Raw genomic sequence first — 18,796 nt, 5'->3', positions numbered from 1 at the left:
TTATACTTCTATCAAGAATTGGATTCCAGGAGCTCCTGGGTGGCTCAGTTGAACATCCAACTCTTGATTTCAGCTCAGATCATGATTTCAGGATTGTGAGATGGAGCCCCAAGTTGGGCTCTGCTCCGGGCGTAGAGCCTACTTGGGATTCTCTCTCTCCCTCACCTCCACTCTCTTTCTCTCTCAAAACAAAAATTCGACTCTAGTTGGCTTTCCTAAATCATTTTCTGAAGAAAGAAGATTTCATACCTTAAGTAGAAATTTCTCACTTAGGAATATTGTTACACAAAAACCTTAAGGAAACAACAGCACAAATTTATTCTTACATTTAAACCAGTAAAGGAAGCTGAAAAGGCTACATACTGTATGATTCCAACTACATGACATTCTGGAAAAGGCAAAACTAGAGACAGTAAATTTGGTGGTTGCTAGGGTTTGGGATGGGGAAGGTTAATAGGCAGAGCACAGATGATTTTTAGGGCAACAAAACTACTCTGTATGATACTATAACTGTGGATACATGTCATTATATATTTGTCCAAACCCACAGAATGTGCAACACCAAGAGTAAACTCTAATGTAAACTATGGTCTTTGGTCTTGGGGTAATAATATTGTGTCAATGTATGTTCATTGATTGTAACAAATACCACCTCTAGTGCAGGATTCTGGGAAGCGGGAAGGTTGCAAATGTGGGGAGCAGAAAGTATATGGAAATTCACTATACCTTTTGCTCAATTTTGCTATGGACCTGTACATGCTCTGAAAAATAAAGCCTATCTAAAAAACAAAACAAAAAAAACCTGCAATGGAAAGAAGTAAGGCAAATATGGTATCATGGCTTTTGCCCTGAGTGTCCTGGTTTCCTTTAAATTTGTGTCACCAACTAGACACTCATTTTCTATCCTGCAAATTTCTCCAATCAGAACCACGTATGCATTGATTTGTACAAATCCTGTCCACTTTTCCATTGTGAAATAGTACCTGCAGTCAAACAATAGAAGTGATTACACCCTTTAGCCAGGATCAGCCAACAATTCAGAAAGCCACATTCTCTTTTTACTCTTATGCTGTAAGGATAAATTCAAATTCTCCTAATTCTATCAAAATAAAAAGCTTTATTTTTAGAGTTTATTAAAATCCAAAAAACCCCTTAAAAATAAATTTTTCTAGTTTGACTTAGCAGAAGATACAGAAACTCTTTTTAAGCAATTCTTTTTTTCTGTATGCTTTTAAGAGCCAATTGTTTAATACTAAATCTTCACTCAGGATAAGCTAGACTCTGCTGTGGTTAAACATATACACCCTCCCTTCCCCCAAATCTCAGGGGCTTAACACATACACAAAATCTCAGTGGCTTAACATAAAGTTTATTTCCTGATCATGTGAAGTCCACTGAGGGTCCAGCTGGTCTCCATGTGGTCACTCAGAAATCAAGGCCTCTTGGATCTTGTGGACCCATGTCAACTGAGGCCTTCTCTACAATGCCATTTAAAGGAAGTGGTTTGTCCCTGGCCCAGTCTTGGAGTGACACATACTACTGTCACTCACTTTTAACTGACCAGAAGTAGCTGTCTACCTGTAAGGGGGCTAGGAAGTATAATTTTCTCTTGATGGGAATGAAAGAACAGATATTAGTGAACACTAACAATGTCACCAAAATTCTTTTATCTGGTAATATCAAGGCTGAATATAGAATGCTAATTCTTTTTTTTTTTTTTAAGAGTTTATTTGTTTGACAAGCAGAGATCACAAGTAGGCAGAGAGGCAGAAGCAGGCTCCCCGCTGAGCAGAGAGCCTGATGCGGGGCTCGATTCCAGGACCCTGGGATCATGACCTGAGCCAAAGGCAGAGGTTAACCCACTAAGCCACCCAGGCGCCCCTAGAATGCTAATTCTTAACTCATTAAGATGAAATTAAAATCTGTATCTAATGATCTAAAACTAGATTTTGAAGAATCTAGTAATGAAAACAAATAATTATCATGCTAATCAAATTAGTTATTCCAAATATCCCAATTTCAGTAAGGCTGACAAGTAAGAAGTGAGTGATAATGGTCTACGTTTAATTTTTAAACTGTTGCGACCAGATAGGTGTTGTAGGTTAAAATGAAAACCTTGCCTTGTCCTTTAGATACCAAGGGGAGCGAGCTATCAGTATGGTATGAAAGTTTACAACTTGCATTCATACTTCACATCAGCAAAGATGGGGATGGGAGAGAGGTAGGCAGATGCTGTCAGTTCTATCAGAAAAGAGCTTCAGGTTTTCCCAAATATTCATTAAGGACTCATTAAGCCTCCAGAATGCTATGTGTGCCATAGAGGTTACAACTTTAGCCTGGGGAAAGATTAACAGAATACATAACTGACATCTTCCCCCCACAAATAAAAGTAATTTTTTAAAAAAGAAAGAAAAACCAGAGCACCTGGGTGGTTCGGTCATTAAGCGTCTGCCTCTGGCTCGGGTCATGATCACAGGGTCCTGGGATCAAGCCCCGCTTCAGACTCCCTACTCAGCAGGAAACCTGCTTCTCCCTCTCCCACTCCCCCTGCTTGTATTCCCTCTCTGGCTGTCTCTCTCTCCCTCTCTCTGTCAAATAATAAAGTATCTTTAAAATATTTAAAAAATTTTAAAAAAAGAAAGAAAAACTATCTGCGGGTAAGGGTTAGAAAACACAAATTCCTCACCTTCTCACTTTTCTTATTCCTTTCAAGGATAAATAAATTGATCTCCACAATAAGGTTAAAACTGACCATTTAGGTATAGACAAATACTTACCAAGTATGATTTTACTTTCAGTATACCAGATACTGAGCTCTACTGGTGTTAACTAACCAGCTCTACTGATTTCAACCTCTGTAATTCTTTTTTTTTTTTTTTAAGATTTTATTTATTTATTTGAGAGAGGAGAGAGAGGAGGAGCAGGGGTGGGGAGGGAGAGAAGGAGATGGAGAAGCAGACTCCTGTGGAGTGGTGAGCCTGACCTGGGGCTTGAACCCAGGACCCTGCGATCATGACCTGAGCCAAAGGCAGACGCTCAACTGACTAAGCCACCCAGGTGCGCTGACCTGTGTAATTCTTATGATTATTTCTAGCATCAAACAGCAAGACCACATTTGTTACACAGCAACTGAAATATGTCAGGTATACATGCAATTGTAACATGATTCTCTTATCGAAAAGGAAAAAACACAATAACAATATACATCAAGAATAATTCAAGGTTGGAGAGCACTCACTACACAAATATAGGAATGGATAACGTAAGACGATGTATAATTCAACAAAACCTATTCTAAATTCTAGGTCTATCTGGGAGATGAAAGAAAAACAAACAAACATATAGAAAGATAGGACATTTCATTTTTAATCAGTCAAAAATGAAGAGTTCTGGACAATGTCAAATTCCACACACCATAATGCTATCGTTACACATTAAATATAATTACTATCTATACATATGCAAAAATATAAAGTTCTATTTCATACAATAAAACCCTTTATAGAAACCATTTTAAAAGTAAGCAGAACTTCTCAACATTAAAATGTGAGGTATAAGTCCTTCTAAGGTTCCTTTAAAGGTTTTAAAACAAAATGCTAAATCTAAAAACAATGTCCTTTTTGTCAGTTCCCAAGTTAAATCTACTTAAAAGAAAAGAAAAACTGATAGCTCAGTCACATACTATTTAAATAATATTGTTCAGGCATCTCTAAAATCCTCCATTTTTTCAAGTATGGATATAGAACTCAAATATCCCACAATACAGTACTAAACAGATGGAATATTTAGGAAAGACTTTGTTGTCATATGGCACAATATTGTTTTATTTTTTCAATACATTTTGAAATAAATACCAGGTTTTGTTTCATTTTTCTTCTAAAAGGCCAAAATTACAATCTACATTTAAGATAATTTTGACTGTGGTAAGACTTGAGTGTAAAATAGAATATCAATATTTTATCACAAAAGTAAAGCTGGTAACAAATTATAAAAGAAGACAGTATTCTATTCAGATCTACCCAGGGATTAAAGCTCATCATGATAGAAATATTCATCATGAAGCTGTCTGCCATAATCTGTAGCTTCACTGGTAAGAAACAAGTCCTGGTTCTCCAGAATCTCCGCTTCCGAGAGCTTTCTGTCACTATTCAAATCCATTTCATCAATTAGGTGAAGAGCCTTTAAAACAAAACAAATCAAGTATAATAAGTATTTTCAGCAAGATGTTCACGTTTCAATGTGATCTGATTTGTCAACATTTAGGTATGCCAAGTACTCACTACTGTCTGAGTATCTCAAAATATTACATTTTATAACCAGGGCTGTCTATAGCTTTTCTCATTATCCTTTTTCTTAATTTCTGCTAGGCTCTGCCTCCTCCCCACTCAAATCCTATTTAGGATATCTCAAGGTGAAGCCAAATTAACAAATAAACAACTCTGTTCCTTCCTTCTTCGGCTTCAGTCTTTGCACTTTCTTTCCTACCAGTAGCACCTAACTTGGGGGAGAAAGAAGGGGATATAAAGTCCTTTTGTGACACTCACCTCCTCTTGAGCAATGCCCTGGTTATTGGGTACTACCCAAGACAACAGCTCTTGGGGATCAAGCCTGCCGTCAGTATCTTTGTCATAATCATTCAGGAATCTATCTTTCTCAACCAGTATCCACTCTGGATCTTCATTTGCTGCTTAATGGCAAAAATAAAACACACTATACATACACAAGAATGTAACATGTAGCCAATGAGAAGTACATCCCTAGAATAAAGGAAATGAACTCAAACCTCACTATAAAGGAAGCCTGACAAAACAGATTTACTTATCTAAAAAGCCTGACATAAATACACACTATATAATTTTCAAAAGTGACACTTAAGTCTAAACAGCTCAGAGTTTCTAAATCCATGTGTATTATCACAAACCAGTAAGTCTGTTAACTGCTGCTACTTGTTCTGGTATCTAGTTTTTTTCCCCCACAGTTGAGCTGGGTAATGTTTTTATGTACATTGTGTGATTATATAAAGTTTCCTATGTGGGCTTATAAAGTAATATCATGTTTAATTTTAAAGTGAAAATCACAGTAAGTGATGTTTTTAAGCAACAATTCTGAAAAGACAGCTGTGAACAGAAAAAGCTGCATATGCAAAATCCTCAAATTTTAAACACTCAGTGAGACACCTTCTACACCAGTATTTGTAATATTTTGTTTCTTTCAAGATCTACATGCAAAGGTACAGGATTTTGTTTAAAAATATCAACCTTTACTTCCTCACCCATTTGAATTGAGAATTACATTATACTTGTTCAAAAAGGAAGAAAAATCTTTGAATCCTGACATGGAACTAAGAGTGAGTGAAACAGCATTCTCACGTAAGCTGGGAGTCCTTCTGTTTCATTTGTATTACATTTAACTTAGCAGAACAAGCAGAAATCATGCATACCCCTTCTTGTTCCATTTTCCTGTCAAACACAGCTCTCAGTGAGCAACACTGTCTCTCAAATCATTTCTTCTTTAATTCCAGGCTTTTCCCCCCTCCTTCCACACACCCAGAGTACTTACTTGGATCCCGCCTGTAGTCACCAAGAAATTCTTCCAAACTAACAAATCCATCACCATTTTTGTCATGTTCTTCCAAAGCCTCTTGAATGACAAATTCCTATTGCATGTTCATAAAAAACCAAAATAAAACAATTAAGTCACAAATTTTTCCCACCACCATCTATTCCAGTATAGAACTTCCTTAGGAATACTCATTTTTGTTGTCCATTCTTGCAAGACAACCTTTCTAAACAGTGGAATTTAGAGGCAGGAATAAAATTGGAAGTACTGAGTAGCTTTGAATTCAACATCTTTAAGCTTCTGCTATCACGAACTCCACTTTGCCCTCCTAAACAACCTGGGCACTAATCTCAAACTCTAAATTTCTGCATGTTCCCCTCCCTTCGGCAGAAGGACACCTCTTACTACCCTGGTCTTCCTTAACTTCACTTTCCCTCCACTCCATTAACAGCCCTAAAAGAACCCTTATCTCAGATCCCTTTGCACAGAACTATTGTTCTGCCTCCAGATCTAAATCAAAGGTGCCAGTCCCCCATAAACCTATACCTCCTTGCTTCCTCTTCAACCAAATCTACCCCATCCACCCCAAACTGCCCCAAATCTGTTCCTCATTCTATCATGGCTTATCAACCAATCCTCTCTAACCCAAAGATTTACGATTTCTAGTTACACTGGACCCAAGATGACCTGTTTAACGGCCAGCTATTTCAGTTCTTTCCTTATTACCTCCCTATATCTTCTACCTTTTCTTACTTTGCCAGTCTCTACCCTCCACAGCAGACCCATATTACGTTCTCCTTTATTCCAGAATCATAAAGTCTAAAAGAAAAAGAGAAATACACACCTAACCCTTAAAATTAATTTTTTCCCATTTCAGTGGGCTCTCACTGCAGTTTGGAAGTCTGTCTCTGCCTCAGTTTCCCTAACACATACTCTAAAGCTGTTTTTTGGAAACTCCACTTTGAGTCTTACCAAAACACTCTCCAAATACCTCTCTTGGCAAAGATGTATCCATTTTTCCAAACAAGGTATAAGGCTTCTGAAATTCCTGTTTACCAGCATTGCATTCTCTCCTTTAATTACCTATATTTTTATGCCTATTCCTCTCCTCCTTCTCTTCAACCTCAGGAGTTAAAGTTATCTTTCCCCCTTCTCTAGGGTGAAGCCCTCAAGGGTCTTACTTGATTTCCCACCCTTTCTTACTTCTTGAGTGCTTTCTTTTCACTCCTAACTGTGGCCTCTCCTAAGGCTCTACTCGCTTCTGTTAGCTCCTTCTTCTATGCCTTTAAATACATTCAAGTCCCCTGAACTCTTTAATTACCATCCTGGTTTCTCTTCTTCCATGACAGGTCTCTTATAGGTTACACTTACTATTCTCATTTCCTCACTACCTGTTGTCACCCAAATACCTTTCAAACCTGGATTCTAGCATCACAACTATAATGAAAATACACTCTCAAAAGTCTCCAATTCTAGCCAAACCCAAGGGCTTCCTTTTTATCTGTATGAAATAACACTTAAATACAAATTGTTAGTTTTTAAGAAATCAAATGTTACAAGTTTTATATATAGAAATCAGGGAATCTTAACCAGATATCCAAAGATTACTTTTAGAGAATCTGAGACTCTTCTGAAATTATAATCCCATATTTTGTGTATATAAGCATATGTGATTTTTCTGGGACAGAGTCCATAGATTGCTTATTTTTGTTTATTATTTTTGTGAGAGAGAGAAAGATAGAGAGAACAAGTGTGCGCACACACATGTGAATGAACTTCAAGGAGGGAGAGGTGTAGGGGGAGGTAGAGACGGAGAATCTTAAGCAAGCTGGATGCTGTCCTCTATCTCACAACCCTAAGATAATGACCTGAGCCGAAATCAGGAGTCAGATGCTTAACCTACTGAGCCACTCAGGCACCCCGATTGCTCCTTATTTTTAAAGGCGTCTGCGATCCAAGATAAGTTAAGAATCACTGATTACAATGACTATTTCTCCATTCAAGTAATCCTCTTGGGAAACAACAGACTTATTTCAATAATGTTGCCATAGTTAAAATAAATTACATGACATAATTACATAAATTAAATAAATTTATATATTTATATATTTGTATATACTTGTATTTATATGTAATTTATAATATAAAATAAATTACATAAATTAAAATAAACTACATGAATGAAAGTATCTCTAAATTCTAACTTTTAATCCAAATCAAAATCACCTCATTGATCTTGCACCCTTCCTTTCCCTTCATCAAATATATCCTTAAATGGAAAAAGTGATACAGCAGAACAAATTAAGGTAAATAAGAATTAATGAAGGTGCTCTGAACTAGACACTTCATGGTCACACCTCTTATGTGCTGCAATCAACTCCAACTCAGCACAATCAAACACCCTTTCCCACCCTGACACACCGCATTCTGTCAAAGGTACTACCATTTTCATCACTTTACACAATCTCAAAACCTCAGCATCTCTGACTCTTCCTTTCTCTTTTCATACTTATTTAGTCAGTCAGCATTCCTGCTTGCGCTTTCTTCAAAAGGTTGTTCATGTCCATTTCATTCCATTGCCACATCATACTCTGGGGCCGCAGCACATTTTGCCCAAATTATTTTAATGCTTTCATCGGTCATTCCCCTCCCCAGTCTTCAAGCATTCCTTAATTCCCCTGAGAATCAATATCCAGCATGCTCTGCCTGCCACGCTAGGTAGAGTTCAATTAGCTTGTCTCAACTTAACTTTGGCAGTTAAACAAATTGTGCCCAGCATTGTTCTAAATTTAGGTTGTATGTTTTGTTCCAAGGGAGAAATCAGAAGCCTCAATGGCACAAGTGGTGGCAACAGTCTTGTCTTGCCACTAAGTTATGGAGAAAAATGTTCTCTACAGCCTTGTTATTCAAGGTGGCAGCTTCTAACCATGACCCATTTAACATAAAGCTACATCTTCCCTCCCTGAAATATCCAAAGAACCAAGCCACACAGCTAGAGGCTGAGGCTAGACAATAAGCCTTAATATAAATGTTTAGTCTATTTCCTACAAAGCTATTTGTTATACTAGTCTTTACTCTCCAATATGACAGTTTCTCCTCTCAAGAAGCTTGCCAAGTTATAGTAGGGACTCAATCAATGTTTGTGGAGTTAAAACTAGAGTTCAACAAAAATTCTGAAGAACTGGTACTTCTTTCAAGTACTAAAGGGATGAGGGGACTCACTAGGCCTCTTGCTGTAAACACATTAGTCAGTAGGAGCTACCCCACCCCCCAAAACCCCATGAAAGGGGATCCAAAGGTGATAAGCCTTCCCAGAACCAAAGTTTTCAGAGGTGATACAAACTAAATAGGAAGTACTGATGTTACTGATATTGGAAAACAGAGAAAATTCTAAAAGCTACAAAAAGGCAGGCAATAAAGGTAATGTGGCTATGCGGGAGGAAACAGCCAGGAAGATTTACCTTCCCTCTTCATCAGCACCCCTCTTCCCACCACCAGTAACCCTTTCCCACCCCTATCTGAAGTGAGGAGAACTTTGGATCTTGCTGTCTCTTAAAATTCCGGTTGCCCCCTACAATTCATCTTAATGACTTAGGAAAAAAGCAGGTTTTAAAGTTTTGGTCACCCAAGAATTCTCTTTTTTAAAAAATTTGTTTATTTATTTATTTGACAGAGATCACAAGTAGTCAGAAAGATGGGGCGGGGCGGGGGGAGCAGGCTCCCCACTGAGCAGAGAGCCCGATGCGATGCGGGGCTCAATCCCAGGACTCTGAGATCATGACCTGAGCTGAAGGCAGAGGCTTAACCCACTGAGCCACCCAGGCACCCCATGAATTCTCTCAAAATGTTTCTTCCTTACCGTCATATAATCAACTTCTTCAGGATGCTCAAAAGCAATAAATTCTTCAAGATTCAAACCAGGACTTGAATCTTGGTTTGCTTTCTCAAATCGCTTCTTGTCCTTTAAATGAAGCTTGAAAATTAAATATTGAACATGATTAAGGTCTCATCCACATGGAAACATCATTATACATACTTTGAAAATTACATACTATGTGAAATCTAAAGTACATTCTCATACATTATCTTATCTTCACATTATCCCCTTGAAGGTACGTTAGAAAAATCACACATATTTATGAGAAGCAATATACATAGACTGCAGAGTCAGAGACACAGATCTGAATTCCAGCAATGCCACTTACCAGCTGTGGTAAGGGCATTTTGCCTAACTTAAGGCAAACTGCTTAACCTCTCTGGTTTCCTCAACTATAAAATCAGGGTTAAAATCTCTATAAAGCAACTGGGATGAGGGCCCTTATCAAATTAGTAAACCTGATTATTTAAAAAATGTAATATGTCACAAATTACATGTTACATGATTGAAAATGGAAATTAAATGATTTATTGAGAGGTATGTCAGAAATACAGCAAAACAAGTTGGACTAGGATTCTCCCTGTTCTTCTATAGTATTGTACACTCTCTTCTTTAACAATCTCAGCTGTTTTGAATGCCCAAAAAAACAATAAATTCAGACTATGTGTTAATTCTTGATATGCCATTTTCAAATTGTTTCTGGTCCTTGGAATGACTTTGTAAAAATGTTAGTAGGTTTCAGAAAACAGACCTCCTATGAGAACACTTTTGATATATGTATGTTATATTTGGAAGTCTATTCTTGGTAGTCACTTTATAGTGCTAATAATTATGTATGTTCAGGCATAAACATCAAAAACTGAAGTGGACCTATTTTGAGGTTAAGTAAACACACTTTTCTATTTTCTCACACCCATCTTCCTTTTTCTCTTTTTGTTAAGTATGCTTAAGTAGTAAATCAAGTAGCAGCTATTAGGGACAAGGCTGCTTTTAATGCATTTCTCAAAGTTAATTCTGTAATCAAGAGCCTTGGAAGCCAATAGTGCTATATTGCTAATCCTGAATAAATTCCATTTTGAGCATTTCTGGGGAAAAAACTCTCCTTTCTATAAACTATATGTACTAAATAGCACATTTTAAAAAACACAGTTTCAAATATTTTAGGAGCTTTTAATTTATGTGTCTCACTGTTGAAAAAAGAAATACTCTTTTCAGTTTTCTAGAATAGAGGTTGGGTGGCGGTCATTTACTGAACACTACTTTTACAATGACCGATTTATGGCGGAGAGGCTCACGTCTTCCCCCACAGAATTCATCTTTTAAACCATCCAGTTTCCATTAGCCAGTTATACTTAACAAATCATGACAGAAAAACAACAAACTTGTTTCCAATAGCTGCTTTTAACTTAACGTTTCTTAATTTCAAATAACTAGACCAAATAATTTATACTTGATGTTTAGGGGTTTAACAAGGGGAGAAGCATACAAACAAGAATTTAAGATACTTTGTTGAGTCAATCAAATTCTTTTTGAATAAACCACTATTCAAAATACTAAGTGCTTAGATTTCCTTATGAAAGAACCCTTCAGTTTGGAGCAAAAAGGTCCATGTTTCAGCAGCAGGAGCTGAATTTGGCCAAATTTGCCTATGGAAAGAAAGGATCTCTTTCAGCAAGCTCAGATTGTTGTTTAAAAAAATTAAGGAATGTAGTTTTCTGGTTCACATTTCTCAAATTTTTAAAATAAAATTAAATAATGAGACTTTAAGAAGCAGTTTTATTCATGGTCATTTGAAGAAAACAATTAAAGAGCAATTCAAATTAAAGAAGCGAATACACAGAAAGACTGTTTTTCCAAAATGGCAAAGATAACAACAAAAAAAGCTGTCGGTTCCACACTTTTTTTTCCTTCTGTGTAAAAATACTGTGTTCTAGTGGAGAGTAGAAAGTGCTACATACAGTAGTAAAAAGGAGGAAATGACCTAATCATTTATTTTTATATATCAATAGAAACTTGAGAAGCACAAAACTGCCATCTTTTGGTAGACTAATGGTTTTACATGAGGAAACAGATGATGCCACAACAAATTCTAGGTCTTAAAAATTCTGATTAGCCACATGCTAGGTTGTACCTTACTTAAATAAATATTGCTTGTACATGCACATTCAGCATCTGGCTTTGGGAGTTAGAACAACTGAACTTTTGCCAGGTAGGTCCCCAAACTTTAATTATCCTGCTTAAAAGTGCTGACTATAATTGTTCATCATTACATAAAGAAATGCTTTTTCAGGAACTTCATTGCACAAGAGGATCTCTACTACAGGTTCTCTACATGGAAACTTTATTCTCTATTCTCTACATGGAAGCTTAATAAAAATAAGAAAATTCAAGCATCAAATTGCTGTTTGTTTAATATTTATTATTTGTTGATTTAATATTTATTTATTTGAGAGTATGAGGAGGGAGAAGCAGAAGGAGAGGGAGAGAGAGAATCTTAAGCATGTAGAGATGGGCTGTTGGAGAATTACCAATAGGACTACCATGGAGAAGTGTTCATTTTAGGGATCCATCAACTCCCTAGCACTATTAAGATCTAACTAATTCATTCTTAAAACGTACAGTCTTATAATCAACATGTACTGAGTACCTGGGTGGTGAACACAGTATTAGAACCAGACATTTTTTTTAAAAACAAAAACTGTTCATAAGTCATTTATATTAATGAGTCCTGTATCTCTTCAAAGTGAAGATTTTCTTCTCAACGCCACCATCTGTTACTAATCACCCTCCCAAGAATAAAGAAACTCAAGAAAACACACACACTCATTTCTCATGTTTTGATGGGATAGTCATTAAGTCTTTGGAGTGCCAAAAGAAAAAAAGGACACAATTATAATCTGATTCTAGAAAGATTTTAAAATACTGTATTTAATGTCTCTCTTGTTACCTAGCAGGGAAGTTATAATACCATACCATGGTTTGGTTTTAGAAAAGTCTCAGAACTTGAATAATGCTTTTAAGATTAATTCCTACAGGATATCTCTAGACAGACAAATCCCAAATCTCATTATTATTTGTTTCTTTTTTAGCACCAAGTAGTAAAAAGACTGATTTCTACTCTCTTCAGTCTGCTGTAAGATGAAAACCCAAATAAGGAGGAAAGAAAGTGAAAAGGAATCTTAACTAACCTAAAGCTGATATAGTTAACCAATGCTATAAAAATTTTAAAAAGCTAATCATATATTAAATATTAAATGTAAACTTAGGTGGATCGCACATGCTTTCTTCAACAATATGCTCTTCAATCAACACACAACTGTTTACCAGCCCAACCGCTACAACAGGATATTTCATAGTATAGTATAATAAATATATTACTATTCCTCTATACTATTGTTATCCTCATTTTTTGATATGAGGAAACTGAGACATAAGGAAGTTTAATAACTTACCCACAGCTACACAACTCTTAAGTTATACAGCTGGATGTGAAGCTGTGCAGACTGGCTCCAAGGCTGAAGCCCTTAAGCTCTACATGGTGGCAGATGCATGATCATTAGCAAAAAAAGCAATCTGCTTTGTGTTAGTGATGGCCTATAGAGATCAAGTGGCCAACATGATTCTAAAATAAACAGCCTGTATAATGATAAATATGGCCACAACAAAAACTAAAAGGTAGATACTACAATGGGTAAGTTAAGGAATAGAAGAAGCTCAATGTTTTCCAAGCTTGACTAATATTTTGGGAATGACAGTTTGCAACAAGGTGTTTGGTTTTGTTTTTTCCACATATAAAAATGTATCTATTCAGAAAGTCCTTATTATAATGGGGTGCCTGGGTAGCTCAGTCAGGTAAGCATCTAATCTTGATTTCAGCTCAGGTCATGATCTCAGGGTCCTGGAGTCGAGCCCTGAGTCAGGCTCTGCTCTCAAGGGGGAGTCTGCTTGTCCCTCTGCCTCCCTCTCCCCACATGCTCTCTCGTGCTCTCTCTAATAAAATAAAATCTGAATTTAAATTTAAAAAGTCTTTATAATTACCCTTGAAATATAGAAGTATGGAAATAGCAATTTCTTAAGCTTATAGTCCTTTGTCTTTAAAAGTTCCTACATATCACTAAAAGTTCTTATTAATTCCTAAATTCCTCACCTCTGTTTAAGAAGCATTAGAACAAGACGTCTTTTAATTTTGGCAAATTAAACCAGGAGAATCAACAAAACCTATAGTGATACTAAATCTTCAAAAATGAGTTATTATTAAATGGTGCAGCCTCTGTGGAAGACCGTATGACAGTTCCTTAAAAAATTAAAGATAGAATTATTATATGATCCAGATGTTCCATTTTGGGATGTATACCCAAAAGAATTAAAAGCAAGGTCTCAAAGAGGTATTTGTACACCCATGTTCATAGCAGCATTATTCATAATAGCCAAAAAGTTGAAGCAACCCAAGTATCCATCAGTAGGTGGATAAACAAAATGTGGTATGTATGCACAATAGAATATTACTCAGTCTTAAAAAGGAAATTCTCACACACACTACAACATTATGAGAACAGTATCTTAAGTAAGCTACTCACAAAAAGACAAAAAATGTAAGATTCCACTTATATGAGGTACCAAGAAGTCAAATTCAGAGATAGAAAGTAGAATTGTGGTTGCCAGAGAGGCCTAGGGGAGAAGGAATGGGAAATTGTTGTTTAATGGGTTTAGAATTTCAGTTCTGCAAGATGAAAAGAGTTCTGGAGATTGGTTGTATAACAATGTGAATGTACTTAACACTACTGAACTGCACACTTAAAAATGGTTAAATTTTATGTGCATTTTATTACAATTAAAAATTTGTAATCATTATTTTATATAAAACTATCTGTTTAAAAGATGCAAATGGGTCTCTACGGTCTTCGTAACTATGATATAAAACTATTAAATAACAAAAATGAAAATAGCGAGATACATATTCAAAATATACCAAAAAGCAACTCGAAATGAGGACAAATGACGCCACTGAGAAAAACAGATGCAAGGATAATTTAGGTAGTGCAGAATAAGAGGCCAAAATCTGGCTGGAAAGGAAATCATCAAAACGACCACTGAAGTGGAACAAGTGATTGCCCAGAGAACAAGGCAATCCCAGTCTATGACCTCAGACCCTCTTGTGCTCATTCATGCAGGAAGGAAAAGTGAACTGATATGATCAAAAGGAACCGCTTGTGCACAGCTACTCACCTGCCTAAAAGACTCCTCTTCGGCATCATCCAAAGCAGCATTCTCATCAAAGTCGATCACACGATCATACATCTGAATGTTGTATTCATCCCAAGACACACTATTATCACTGTTTTTATCATATTCAACAAACTGTTGTTTTGCTTCTTGCATAGCATAATGTTTAAAAGACATCTGAATCCACGAACTGAGTTCGCCTGTGAGAATTTCCCAGACACAAATGAATGTTGACAAGTAATTTTGATATTTACGAAGGAAAAAAAACACTTGAGTGTTTTCAAATACTGAGTGAGAGTTAGCCCAGTTGTATCCATAGGATAGATATCTATCTTGTTGTATCTATAGGAATAGAAGGTGTGAGAGTGGTTTGGAGCCCAAGAATATAACAATATGTGATCCAAATAGAATGCAAGCTCCTTGAATACAGAGTTCAGGTATGTTTTGTTCATTGAGGTACTCTAGAGACCTAAAAAGTACCTGGCTCCGTCACTTATTTGCTAAATGAATTGCCAACTGGCCGAAACAGTACTTGACTTTTAAAAGTTATCATCCACAAAATTGCAGATAACGTTTGCTAGCTATCACAGATCTCTCAGGAAGTACAAATATGTTAATAATGGCCTATTTATTCTAATATGTAATAGAAAAAAGTGTTTTCCACTTATGAAAGTAATATAAAGTTTCTCTTTAAAATAAATTTTATGTTGAGTTGAATCAAAACCATATTAAGGAAAAAATAGATGGTAAGTAGCTAGGGCCTAAATTGTGAAAATGTATTCAAGTGACTGAAGTTTGAGAAACATTGTTACAGTGTATGTCCTTCAACCATCTTAAAACTTCTGGAGGAAATTTTAACAAAAGTTATGGGTAGCAATTATGACTTAAGCCCTTTTTGTAATTGGCTCGCTGTCTTGGTACCTGAAGACATGGGGGAAAGTTTCTAAACCTCTAATGTCCACATTCAGGTCAACTTAAAAAAAAAATCTATTCAGAGATATTTACTACACTGCATTATAGAAAAAAGGTGGTAGGGAAAGAACATGAATATTTGCAAGGATGGCAAGAGTATAGCATTTGGTTTAAAGGTAATACACCATTTGGTTTAAAGAGTGGTGCCCCTTTATTGGTCTAGGGGAGGTCAGGTGAATAGAAAAGTAAAGACATTGTCTCTCCAGAAACTCTAAATTAAGGCAGAATTATAAGTACTATAGCAACCACGTACTGAACAATTATTATATATCAGGTCCTCCACATATGTTGTCTCTAATCTTCAAATCAGACAATTTTATCACTTTCCATTTACATTTCTAATCTAGTCTACTTTACAGTTCAAGAAATTGCCATTTGGAACTGAGGACTGAAAGCCAGTAAGTAGCAGACTCCAAATTCAAACCTATATTTGGCTCCAAAGCCCAAACTCCTTCCACTGAATTTTGTTCTCTCTCAAGAACCTGAGTCCAATGCTGTACTTTAAAGTACACATTAGCAAACTTCTCTGAAGGGTCCTTCAAGTACAATGAGGGTTTCTTCTGGTTTATTTAAAGAGATCTACGTCACATAATAGAATACAGAACGCAAAAGGGGCCAGAAACATGGGTTCACACTTCAGCTCTGTCATAAGGGGCAAGTTTGCCCTCTCAAGTTTTTGTTTCCTTATATGTAAAATGAAGATTTGAACTAAGTTCCTTTTAACTTTAAAAATTTTTAAAGTTTACTATTAAATATTTGAATATATATAGGCCTTTACAGACAGGAACCACAGTCCTCCAAATCAATTTTTTCTGTGTGCTTGCTAGCATAACCAAAGATAGACCTATTCTTAGTGGACAACTAGAGTCTAAAGCTCTTGTTTTTATTCAGAGAAATCAAGACCTTAATATTCCTAAGGGCACCAAATTTACTGACAACACATCTTAAATTTACCAATTAGTTTGCAATTCTCTCTTCAGCAACTTCAATCCTTGGATGGTGAGCAACATTTAAATAAGAGTTATAGCAAAATATCTCCTGAATTTTTTTGGAAAATCAACTTGGAAAAGTTGATAGAGTTCACCACTTGAATTAAGCAATGAGGAAAGACAGTTGCAAAGCAATTGAATATTCTTTTAATATTCTGTGCATTTCATTTCTGACTGGAGAACCTAAGGGCCCTCAGATTTTTTTTTTTTTTTTTTTTTTTTTTTTTTTTTTTTTAAAGTAAGCTCTACACCCAACCTGGGGCTTGTACTCATGACCCAGAGATCAAGAATCACATGCTCCACCAACTGAGCCAGCCAGGTGCCCCTCAGACTTTTTTTTTTTTTTTTTAAATGAAGGATATTAAAAACTGAATTAAGAGCAAGAAATCTGGATTCTAGTCCTGGCTTTGCCACTCATTTTAGAAAGGCACTTATCCCTCTGGGCTTCTGTATCTTCAGCTCTACAAAGAGAGGTGGATAAGATAATTCTAATACCCCTACCAGCTGTAATAATTTGTGATCATCATAAATTCATATGCAACAGGTCTTTTTCTACTTATAAAAAAGATGGAAATTCTTAAATTCCTAATGAAACATATATCAAAACAGCAATAAATCATGTAAAAAATGCCATAAGACGGTTTCTGGCATATTCTTGACATTGATAAAAGTCCTATAAGGGATACGGTGTTTGTTCAGCGTACGACTTGCACATATCGATTGAGTCAACGATGTTTATGTATTACTGGAGAAAGTCCTGATTTATACTTGGGACCTATATCTAAAGATTTCCAGATATAAAACCTACTCAACATGTCCTTCTTTCCCCTTCTCACCGTACACCTCACATTTGTTGCAACAGGAGCAATCTACACGAAACAAACAGCCCTGCTTAAATGTTTGTGCTTCTATCTCCTACAAAGGGTCTTCTCCATTGTTAATTGTGTAGGACGTCCTTACTTTCCGTGAGAAAGCCATCTGAGTCCAAGTCAATTTTCTTTATGATTGACTTCAGTCTTTTGTGTTGCTCTTCGGGGGAGAGTTTAACATATTCATCGACTTCTTCCTTTGGGGAGTAAGCGATACACAGAGGGGTAAAGCATTACTATCAGTGGGGCAAAATGGTGGCCAAAAAAAAAAAAAAAAAAAGGCTACCAGAAGCCTTCTCTGTCCAGGGATTTGGGGGTGACCCACACCTGCTCTCCAAGGCCCCTGCCTCCTACACACCCTCAGTGATCATGCCCGTGTAGGGAGGGTGGAAGAGATCCGGCTCCCGGGCCGCGCTATTTCCTAGGAGGTAGAGGCCTCGGGGTCCCCCAGACAGTGAGCGACGCCCCGCCCGGACCCCATTGTCAGGCCGCCCGGGCCAGGCCTGGCCTGGCCGCCCCTCTTTGTCCCGGGACAAAGGCCGCGGCAGCCGCGGTGCGAGGCCCGGCCCTCCCAGCCCCGGGCCTGGGCACCTCACCTGGCCGCCCAGCAGCGCCTCACGGTCGTAGTCGCTGCGGTGCTCGCCCTGCGGGTAGTGCAGCTCCTCGGCGTCCCCGGCGCTGGCTGCCGCGGCGCACAGCAGCAGCAGCCCCAGCGCCGCGGGCCTCGGGCCCAGCCGCATCGCTCCGGCCCGCCGCGGACACAGAGAGGCGAGGAAGGAGACCGGCGGGGGCTCAGGCCCGCGGCTGCGCTCCGCGGGAGCCTGCGGACGGGCGGCGCGGCGTACGTGGGGAGGAGAGAACGCGACGCTAAGGGGGCGGTGGCCCCCGTTCCTCACAGACTTGCAGCTTGAAGCCCGAGCAACAACTGCGGGGCTGGGGCTGGAGAGGCCGAGGCCTATATCGCCCGGGTAGGGGGCGGGGGTGGGGCGGGGTGCCAGGCCGCGCCACTGATTGGGCCGCACGGCGCTGGGGGCGGGCCGCGCCGATGTGGCGGTCGGCTGCGGGCACAGCAGCTACGCAGCGCCAGCGGTGGCTGCCGGAAGGGGAGACCCCCGCGGGCGCCTACCTCGGCCCCTGAGAAAACACGCCCCCACCTTATTCCCGCCCTGTCTCTTCCCGTCAGCCTTGTTTCTGTCCCTGTCCGGTCCATGTGTCCATCCGGCTTCCATCAGTGAGAAAGGCTGCGGATTTGAGTGGACAAAAAATATGGTACCCAGAAAAATGTTTGCCTTGAGGAACCAACCTAC

At 38.1% G+C, this 18,796-nt stretch overlaps 1 protein-coding gene across 2 annotated transcripts; it reads right to left on the bottom strand.

Moving 5' to 3' along the window:
- Positions 1-3,342: 3,342 nt before the first annotated feature.
- On the bottom strand, positions 3,343-18,407 carry LOC111153251 (reticulocalbin 2). Of its 2 annotated transcripts, none has more exons than XM_022512158.1 (7): positions 18,086-18,407; positions 17,581-17,686; positions 14,663-14,859; positions 9,419-9,532; positions 5,560-5,656; positions 4,545-4,687; positions 3,343-4,179 (listed from the first exon to the last, which is right to left on the bottom strand). In XM_022512158.1, the coding sequence occupies exons 1-7, from the start codon at positions 18,227-18,229 to the stop codon at positions 4,027-4,029; spliced, it is 954 nt and encodes a 317-aa protein (XP_022367866.1). In that variant the 5' UTR covers positions 18,230-18,407; the 3' UTR covers positions 3,343-4,026. The 2 variants fall into 2 exon arrangements, with proteins under 2 accessions (XP_022367866.1, XP_022367867.1); XM_022512159.1 differs by having other exon boundaries at positions 4,545-4,684.
- Between the last annotated feature and the right edge of the window lie 389 nt (positions 18,408-18,796).

Source organism: Enhydra lutris, unplaced genomic scaffold (assembly GCF_002288905.1).
Source record: "Enhydra lutris kenyoni isolate GAN:26980312 unplaced genomic scaffold, ASM228890v2 scaffoldscaffold31, whole genome shotgun sequence".
NCBI lineage: Eukaryota > Metazoa > Chordata > Mammalia > Carnivora > Mustelidae > Enhydra > Enhydra lutris.
This window is presented reverse-complemented; position numbering and strand designations above follow the sequence as displayed.